This window comes from Limulus polyphemus, unplaced genomic scaffold, assembly GCF_000517525.1.
Source record: "Limulus polyphemus unplaced genomic scaffold, Limulus_polyphemus-2.1.2 Scaffold5033, whole genome shotgun sequence".
Classification (NCBI taxonomy): domain Eukaryota; kingdom Metazoa; phylum Arthropoda; class Merostomata; order Xiphosura; family Limulidae; genus Limulus; species Limulus polyphemus.
In genome coordinates, this window is record NW_013670643.1 from 16,627 (window position 1) to 27,365 (window position 10,739).

General features: G+C 30.2%; 1 protein-coding gene across 1 annotated transcript in view; it reads left to right on the forward strand.

The window, feature by feature from the left end:
* LOC106472035 (TBC1 domain family member 13-like) overlaps positions 1–6,302 on the forward strand; it is a 15,471-nt gene extending 9,169 nt beyond the window's left edge. The window contains 6 exon segments of the mRNA XM_022400639.1: positions 689–845; positions 1,286–1,417; positions 1,946–2,063; positions 4,020–4,170; positions 5,321–5,378; positions 6,010–6,302. Coding sequence (XP_022256347.1) covers positions 689–845; positions 1,286–1,417; positions 1,946–2,063; positions 4,020–4,170; positions 5,321–5,378; positions 6,010–6,069 — 676 coding nt within the window. The 3' untranslated portion in view covers positions 6,070–6,302.
* The last annotated feature ends 4,437 nt before the right edge of the window (positions 6,303–10,739 follow it).

Sequence of the window (10,739 nt, forward strand, 5' to 3'; positions counted from 1 at the left end):
TGTTCTCTTCTGTCAATACCCTCGTACTTGTTCTCTTCTGTCAATACCCTCGTACTTGTTCTCTTCTGTCAATACCCTCGTACTTGTTCTCTTCTGTCAATACCCTCGTACTTGTTCTCTTCTGTCAATACCCTCGTACTTGTTCTCTTCTGTCAATACCCTCGTACTAATTCTCTTCTGTCAATACCCTTGTACTAATTTTCTTCTGTCCGTACTCTACCATACTTTGGTAGTTACCCAACCCAGTCATATGGTGTAAATGATGGTTGCACAAATATTTCATACAAGTTAATTGGTATTCGCAAAGGTCAGTCATATAGTTCAGTTGATAGTCACACAAACCTATATTTGGGCTGGATCTTCACTGTTGTTTGTGGGTTATTTTGTCACAGTTTATTGAAGTACGCTGCAGTTTGACCTATTCATGAAAATGTTTGGCTTTAAAAAATCTTTTTTTTCTTTTCAATTGTAGATAAATACTTAAAAGTGTACAATTCTAATGAATACAAATATTACAAAGTGATTTGCAGTTAGCATTTGGTTAGTTGGAAACCAGAACTGTTTTACTCAAACATTATATCTGTTATCATTAAAATAATAAGTCACAGTAGCTCCACCATAAGAAGTTTGTATATATTAGTTAATAAAGTCACATTTGTAGAGAAATTAAAGTGAATTATCTGGGCAGGCGATTGTGCCCAGACATATCTTTCTTTCAGCAGGCAACTGAATTTCCGTGTAAACTAGTCGTGGAGAATCCTCACGTGGAGACGCTACGAAAACGAGTGGAGCAAACAGTCCTAAATTCTGCTAATGTAACTCGAAATAGATTAGGAATAACAAATGTAAGAATCTTTTCAAACCGTCCTATAAATCATTGAAATTTTACAGGATCCAGTGTTTGTCTCGTTTGACTTGTAATGCTGATTTAGATGTAACTGTTTAAATATTTCTGTAGCTGTAGGACATTTTTTTCTTCTTAGATACACAAAAAGAGAAGAAAAAGAATATGATAGACAGATTACAATTAAATTTTAATGAAACGGGGATCATTTGATATATTTATATTAAAGCTAAGTGTGTGCGAATACATGCATGGTTTTTGTTTCTTTGCAACGAAATGTTAAATATATGATACACAACCTGGTTTGCGTGCTAAAAATTGTAATATTTGTATCATATAAAAAGGTTCTAGTGATAATTAAAACTTGTTAAGTAATAATATCTAATGATTAAAAATACACAAGTTTAATGTTGTTTTTTTTCATGCGGTATCAATAAAAAGATTACGTTATCAAGGAAACGGGCAATCGAAGAATACCAACCATTACCCCCTGGAGAAGAAGCTCACTGGGAGGTTGTAGAAAGGATCCTTTTCATATATGCAAAGCTAAACCCAGGCCAGAGTTATGTACAGGTAAAAGGTTACTTTAGAAAATGCCAAAGAAAAATTAAATCGACAAACTTTATCTATTGCTACCTAAACCTGAGGCAGGGCTATGTGACGTTAATCACTTTGAAAAAAATGTGTTTTTAGCCAAAGGAAAACTGAATTACTGAATCTTGACATCTGCCTTCCTACAGTGAAATACAAGAATTATTCATTCCCTAGTAACGAAAGAAAAGTTATACGTCAAACTTTTATCAATCATTCACTGAAAAAACTATCGTGAAATACAAGAATTTCCATAATGAATTTGAATCATACTAGGGGTTTGTAAAACAAATTTTAAACCAATGTTATTCTTTTATTTAAAGAAAGTAAGTAAACATCATACTTATAGAAAGAATATCTAATTCCTACTCATTTATATTTATTGTTTCGGTTTTAATTCTGTTGATCTAGTGCACACATGCATATCTGTGGTAGCCTATAGTTTAAAAAAAAATTTTTTCAGGGAATGATTGATAAAAGTTTGACGTATAACTTTTCTTTCGTTACTAGGGAATGAATGAAATCATAGGACCAATATATTACAGTTTTGCGTGTGATCCAAATGTAGAATGGAGACGTAAGTTTTTATCTCATCAAATTGTTTTTAACAATATTAACAAGATAAACTGTAATTTTTCATCTGTTATTAGGGCTTAAAATCCTTCAGGTATTCGATCATTACTGTAACAGTCTATTTTTATATAGTGCAAGAACCAGTTTATTTATAATGAATCGTGTGTAACAAATAACACCAAGTAAAGTTGGTTATTTTGTTGTAGAATATTAAAAACGTGTAGATTAGTACATTGAGTAACGATGTAATAACAAATAGTTTAACTTTTATCGAGAAAGGGAATATTTTTAAGCGTGTAACAGATAATTTCACTTTAGTATTACAATTTACAAACAAATAATTTCATGCTTGCGAAGAAAGATATAATAAGTTTTTAGAACATGACAAGCTAGATGTGGTCTTTAAATAAAAACATTACACGTTTGTAGTACGTATTTTAGTCCAGACCACAAAAAATTCTACATTTAAATTTACCGGGCAAAGGAAATTCCTGGGATAAAAGTAGTGTTATCCAACGAAAGCTGAAATACTGCGGTTTTATTTCCTGCTGGTTCAATTTCAACCATAAGGTGTAGTCGTGTCGGTGTAACATTTCAAAAAGCTTCGTCATCATAGAACCAATTCCACTTTCAGATTCATCGAGAGTCTTGATGAAAAAATCTCTGATTTCGGCCATCAGATTTGTAAAACAAAAGAAGGTGTCCGCCTCAGCATGTTCTGGGAAATAAAAACATTACACGTTTGTAGTACAAAGACCACATCTAGCTTGTTATGTTCTACGTAGAATTTTTTGTTTAGTTATAAAGAACTTTATACTCTGACCTCCAAGAGCTACTTGCTGATCATATTAAAAGTAACAGGTGTGACATTATGTACAAGTAAGAAAAATGTACGATACAATTTTAGTTAAATGCTCATGACAAGGTTGTGGGAATCAGATATTAATCATTCTCGTGGTTACCTATATATTAACATCAGTCTAATTATTAATTAGCAACTAACACACACACACATATATACATATATATAATAGGTGTAATATAAAATCTCAGAAAAAGCTGGTCTTTTAATCACATCAGTCTTCTCTTTCTCAGTATGGTTTTCCAATAAGGAGAATGTTTAATGACTACACTTTACTACAGTGTGCCTCTGTTAACCCTTTATCGTCCATAGAAGGGTTTTTTACATTACCGTAATTGGTGTAAATGTAAGGGTGGAGATGACGTCTAGCATACGTAAACGTATGGGCTAATCTTGTGCAGTAGATTAAGTTTGATTTATTACAAAAACCGTGAAGGTTTTTTTTCTCAGTTTATAATTTTTGCAGAGTTTAAGAAACATTTTGGAAAAGACTCAACTTTAATTCTTCATTAACTATCTTGTTTTATTGTCATTCTCAAAATATGTATATATATATCTATAGACAGAATTTTTTTTTTGCAATATTAAAAAAAGAAAGCTTTTCTCTGAAGTAAACAAAATCAACTTTTGGCCAAATGTTCATAACTTTGTTCACTGATGAATAATACATTTGCCTTTAACCTGGATGTTTTTCCACCTCCTTTCTAAGCATAGCTTCTTTTGAGTCTAAAAGTAAGAAAGATACAACATTGGTTCTATTTATGAACTGAAGTTGACAGCCATTTTTTAAAATGTGAAATATTTATTGATGTTTTAAGTGTTTGTTTATCAAAGAAGTTGTTAAATTATTATATATATCTCAGTAGGTGAAAGACGTTCCTTGGATTTCGTAAAATTTATTTTGTATCATATGGTTTTTTATCCCCCACACTGGAAAGGTTTGAAGCAATACAGTGATAATATCATTCATACATTTAATTCTTGGTAACTAATTCTAAACATCAAATGTTAATCAAACTTCGTAGGTCACTTCTCTTGGGTCCAGGGAAGAACCCTGTTAACTTGGGGGTTGAAAAGTCAAAGCCACCAATTCAAAAAGTTGCAATTTGTTTTTCTACAAAACAAAACCACAAAATACACACACAATATTTACAAACAGACCAAAACTAATGGTTAGGGGATCAGCCATTCTACTAAGCCTAATTTTTTTACTTTCAGATGTGATACGAATATGGGATTCCCTTTTGGCTGACTCTTCACGTTTTTCTTTCCTAATACATGTTTGTTGTGCCATGATGATGTGAGTGATTGTTTTTGTACAACTTTATTGTGATTTATGTTAAAAACAACTTAGTTTTGCCGCAGAATGTTTTAACTAATTTTTTTTTCCTAGTTGAATCCAGGTAAATTTTGTAGGATTATAAACATTTCTAAAGCCATATGTGTGATATGATTTAGAAAATGGTTCCGAATCCTTAAATTTTAGTTTTTTTATGAATTTTCAAAATAACAAAATTACTACATTAAATCTTTTTAACATTTTTTAAACCTGACTTAAACCTTTACGTATAAACTGAGTTATTAAATAGTTCTGATGTTTGTTAGTTTTAGTAAATACTTTTCTATACTTGAAAAAGTAAATATGAAACTATTTTAACAGGTGTCTCTCATCATTACTGGTGTTATGAAAGTATAGATAATCATGAAGTACGATCGTAAGACTAGGCTGTATGTTTTCAATTTTAACTCTTTTAAAACCTTCTTCACATTTTTGTGTGTTTGTTTAAAGAGAAATATAAGATTAACATTGAGCTTAGGGTTCCGATTGGCCGCGTGATAGAGCTCCGGATTTCGGAGCGGGTGACCCAAGATTGAATCTGTGTAATGCCACAAAATATCTTCCACTGTAATCTGTAGGTGCATTATAAGAATGACAGTCAATCCTTTAGTGTTGGTAGTAGTGTACTGCTGACTGCCTTCCCTCTGGTTAGTAGCCTTAGTAGCTTCGCCATAAATACAGATTGTAATGAACTTGAAAGAGTATAGGTAACAGGTGTATAGTTGTGACTGATTGTATAGCACATTTGTCTTTTTCATTTACAAGACCTTTCTGTAATAATTTAGAACATACAAGTAAACATTTGTAACACAGGTTGAAAGGTTTTTTTGTGTGACGTAGTTCTAGGTGTTTTTTATTTTTAGAAATTCCTTCAAGATCATTTCATAACTTAAATTGTTATTGGATAAAATAATGCAGTGGTCTTGATTTCATCTTGTCTCCATTTTGTGTCTTGGTGGTGCCATCTAAAGGCAAACTAATTTGTAGACAGTGTTAAAATCTAATCCCAGGTTCTTCCGTTAATATCTTGAAATATAATAGATAACTGAGGATGATGGTGTAATGTGTCCATTTATCGTCTTCTTATACGATAATCTTCTCTTCTTTTTAGCCTTTTGAGAGATCTTCTGTTAGCTGGGGACTTCCCTACAAACTTGAAACTTCTTCAGGTAAATTGTTTTCAAGGTTATTACTTAATTACACAGTCTCGTAGGTGGTGAATAAGGAAGTCTACTTACGATGTCTTTTTTTAGTCATATACTTTAGGGATTCCCAGCTGTTTAGTGTTTGAAATACACATACATACAGGTGCTTTGATTTTTAAAGTTGTTACTGTGAATGGCTAATTTACTTTAAACCTAACTTAATTAAGGTTTTCCTTCCCCTTCGTACAGTGATTGAATGCATGTCAAATGAACTATAACTCGTTGTCAAAACCAAGACATCAAAGATTTATTAGTAGATATAAATTAGGAGATTTATATAATAGTTTTTGTTAAAGGAATTTTTAAAAGTTACTTTTTAAACATGAAATTCAGTTACTGCATGAAACCGCTTTGGTCAAAGTGTTAATTTTTTTTATACAAAGTCACTTTAGATCATTTCTAAGTAAGTAATCTTTTTTAGTTTTTACAATGAAATATGCAAACAAGAAATGTATTTATTTTAAAATAATTACTGATTTGTTATTAAAGTTGCCAGAATAATACGAGTCAATCAAAAGACTTTAGATGTATTTTAAGAGATCTTTGGTATTAAAAAATAACATTTAAAATGTGCGTATTTTCCATTATACGTTAGAACTTTCCAGAAATGGATATCCACAAGGTTCTTCAAAAAGCTGTAGAGCTTCAGCGATGATTCTGACCGGAAAAAGCCAAAAGATAAATGAACTGCCCTTAACTATGGATAGGCATTCCATACGTTTGTAAACAGTCCTGTGTTTTATTGACACAGGTTAACTGTGAGAGCCCAAAAATTCTGGGTTCAGCTAGTTTGTTCTGTAGCTATTAAGAGTAACGTTTGAAGAAGTATTATGTTAAGGTTTTTGCCCAGATTGTTTTTGCTCACAACCACCAAAAAAAACAAAAAAAGTAACAATAAACTATAGGTCGTATTTTGGTTTTGAAACTTTATCGATTTTTTTTTTGTGTGTGTGTTTGGAAAACATTGTTTGCTAACTTTCATTTATGTTCAAGAGGCTTATTAAAGAGAAAGGTAAGGTTTTAATTTGTGCATAGTTGTTTAATTGATCTTTGGGTAAATTGGTAAACGGTTGATGGAACTTACTGCATATTATGAATGTTTCTTCTGGTAGATTTTATCGAATGCTTTGAGCTGTTTTTATGTGACATTCTAATAAAAATTCTACTGACCACTAAAGATAATAGTCATTGTGAAAATGGTTGAAGCTTCCCTGTAAGAAAGAATACTTCCATACTAATACATCACCTACATATTGTGCTTTATTTGTATGACAAACTTTCAAGTACTCTCTGAAAATACGTAATTAGTTATATAATATATCTAATAAAGGGATCTTGAAAGTGTGATATACAAGTAATGTACACTTGAAGTTGTATTCTGATTTTTTTTATTTGTATTGATTGTCTGAAATTACTTTGAAACTACATACAGTTTAAGTCTTTGAAAAATATTGAAGTTGTCCATGGACAGAACGACTTTTTTTAATAAACCATTGCAGGTTGGAGTATTTCTTCTTAATCACTCATTTGTACAATGCCATAATCTTTTAGAGGACAGAACTTTACACCGGGAATGATTTTGTTTATAAAGGAAGTATTAAGGTGTTCATCTGATGGGAAAGATTTGGTACATTTTTTTTTTCTATTTTGTGCATCTGTTATTTCTATACCTTGTGACATATATCATTGTAACTTATAATATGCTTCAAAATAAAAATGCTGACTGTTCTAAATTAACCTCTCTATAAATTTTATAGTTCGGTATTCAGTTAAATCTTCTTTTTTTTTTGTAAATATAAAAAAGGAGTCTAAAATCAAAATAATTCATGTCTTTGAAGGAAATGTTGTGGCTGAGAGATTGAAATGGGCAGAACTTTTGTGTGTGCGTTTTGAGATGTAGTATTTGCTGACAAAAATGTATTCCTCCATTCTATCTTTCCATCACCTTTATAGCTCGTCTCTATTAACATTAGATTTTAATTTCTGTTATCTTTAGTTTCCAAAATTTCTTTTAAAAAAATCCTGGTAATTTTTATCAATTATGAGAGGTTGAAACTAAACTGAAATGATGGAGATCTATTTATATTTGACTGTCACTCTATCTTTAAAAAAATAAAAGTTTTGTTACGGTGGGATCTAAGCTGATACAATAATAACCTGGTTTTAAAGAAGCAATGTTACTACTGAAATCAAGGAATCTAATGTGGTTTTAAAAATCCGATTAAATAAAGGTTAACTCATTCTTAGGAAAATATGTGACCCGATTTTTGTTAGTCTCGTTTCTGCAAGAAATAAGAATTGTAAGCATGCTATAGTAAGAATTTTCGAAATGGTTCTATATAAAGGGAAAAAAAAATATGTAAAATCAAAAGTTTGAAAAAAATAATTTTTTTTAATTTTCAGTTGTTGCATTATTTATTTTTATTATATTATTATTCGAGTATCAAAACAAACAAGTAATCTGAAAAACTAAGCAGTATTTATTATATGTAACTGTCTGTAACTCTGCCAATCAAATTGAGGATTGTAAACGCTGCCTTTGCCAAGATTTTTTTTCTTGCTTTCTGTGTATCTACGTGCCTATAAGTCAGTTAACTGGTGTCGAGGTAATATTGTCTGTTACCAAACGTGCAGCAATAAACGTGTTTTAATTACTTGTTTAAAACATGAGATTCACATTTTATGGGTGCTAATGTCTTTGGGTTAAAAATGAAAACTAAATGTTATAATATTTTGTTAATGCTTAGAATTATTACCTAAATTTTATTTTGTACTTAAGAAAAAAATGTGTATTTTTTTGTCAAGATTTATCCTTATTTGGAGGATTAATAATTCATTCACACTTAACATATTTATTTTAAAGGTTTACAAATAAATCAAAATATGAAGAATTTCAGTTCTATCAGTCCCTTTAAATGTAAAATGTATACTTCTGAATATAATAAAGTTAAATTAGTTTGTACTTTTAAAGTGTTTTATTTTGGTAGTTTTCAATGTTTAAGGGCTTTATCTTAACTTCAGACATTTTTATGATAATTTGATCTTTCTTTTCAAAATTTATTTTTTAAGGAAAAAATTTATTTAAAACTGTTGTGCAGTATATTTTATGTTACCCTGAAATTATATAATTCTATTATTTAGTAAACCCTTCCTATGTTTTACGAAATTTGTTTAGTTGAAATTTATTTTTGTTATTACTTAAATTAAAATTTCCTGTTATATTAAATATCAAGCAGTTATAAATTTAAATAATTAAATCTAAATAAGGAATGTATGAAAACTTGCTTAGTGCTCTGTTGTTCTTTTCTTCGACAGTCAAATAACTTCAATTTAATTTTATTCTTGAGGTTTTGTTTTTTAAGTTATAAATCAATAATTTTAAGTCATCAAACAAAAATATTGATGAAATATTCCAAAAAATTGATTTTTCTTACACTCAAATAATTTGAATAGAGATAAATCTTTACCAGTGTAATTCTGTGCAATTTTTACATTTAATATAAGTAATAATAAGATTTTTCTTTTTGTAAACCATGACTGAGAGACAGTTTGGAATTGATATATTCTCTGCAATGAAATTGTTAAAATAACTTTTTTTTTAAACGCTTTGGAGTTTTTACTTGTGTAAGCAGGTATTTAAAAGAAATATTTATGTATTTGAAATGTTTACTAGAAAATATAATTTTTATACCAAAAATATATGTCTGTATGTGTAATCCTAACTGAAATACAAATTATCTGGTAGACAACTTGGCTCGAAACAAGTTACAAAAAACTGAGGGAGGTAACCGTTTCTTTTTTTATCGGGAACATAAGTTGAAAATACTGAGTGATAACGTGGTTTTCCTGTGAAAATATAGCATTCTTTTTTTTTGAAGAATGTATAAAATTTTAAAATACAGAAATACAATTTATTTTATTCAAGCAGAATATATTCTGAACAGAACAGATTTTTTGCATACGTTAATTACGAACACAGTTTTTTTTTGTCTTTCACATATCAAGATCTAGGATCATATTGGAATGTGAAAAAAAAAGAAAACCAAATGTTATCAAATAGCAATTTTTTATTTTCCTTTCAAAAACCAAGATACCACACTGTATAGGGTCTTAAAAGTTTGACCAAAAGGTAATAAAAAGAAAACGGATAAGATGGGGGAGAGGGGCAATCACGTTCAAGAGAAATTAAGAAAAACCTTCATCTTCCCTACTTTTCAAGTCATTATAAAAACATTTCCTGAATAGAATAAATATTACTTTTGGTATCTCTGGCATTGCTGGGATTTATGTAAATAGTAAGTTGTCAAATTTTCCACAACGTGTGAATTACTGTTATATGTTAAATTCGTGTTTGTGAATCCCCCTCAATTTTCATTGTTAAGCAACTCTCTTACTTATGGGGATCTTGAAACTGATAAATGTTTGGGAAGTTTGAAGGGGAATACCATTTCTTTATGGTGGTACAAGTCTCGTTATGTCGTACAGTACATGCATTATTTTATAAACGTGCATCCTGACGATAGCCCTGCAGCACAGTTTCCACTTCAAAAGTCTCCATCATAAGACTGTTCAAAACATACCACTCCTCTCTGCATTTTACATAGTCCATCTTATTACATGGGGATGATAGTTTCCCAATACAGGTTTCAACATTAGTTGCACAGAAGTCCATATGCACTGTGTCTGGCAACTTGACTGGTATGAATTCATACGGACTAGCATGAAGATCCATTTCGTTCTCTAGCTTCTTGAAGTATGTTGTGGAGGCAATCTCTAAAACTTCCGAAATAAATTTCCAACCTTTTTTCCGATAAATCTTTTATCTGTTGTATTCACTACCCTAATTCTATGTGAAGTCGATCAGTTTGACCACCCTCATAACCGCTACAAAAAATACAAAATAAAATCAAAATTATCCGTTTTTTTTTTTCTTTCTAGAATTTTTGCCGATTGCAGCAGGAAACTACATTTGGCTTACACTAACTAAAAGCTCATAACATGATACATCTGTTTCTAATTACATTTTATTGTCAAGACTGTCAAACTTTGTAACAAACCGTTGGTAAAACTTCTGTATCTAGATACATATCGTATCAGCCCTAATATTTAACGTAAAAGCAATTACACATGTAGGCCTAATATTCACTCAGGTTGTTATACTACATAAACACTAGAATTTACCCGTAATTAAAGCTTTATAATATTTTGAAAAATTGTCAAAATTTTCATAATAATAATTATACAAAAGTTAAATAACAATGAGAATAAAGAAACTACCAGTGGCAAAAATTTTCGGAATATTGGTCTGTCCGCTTTTTGTCTATA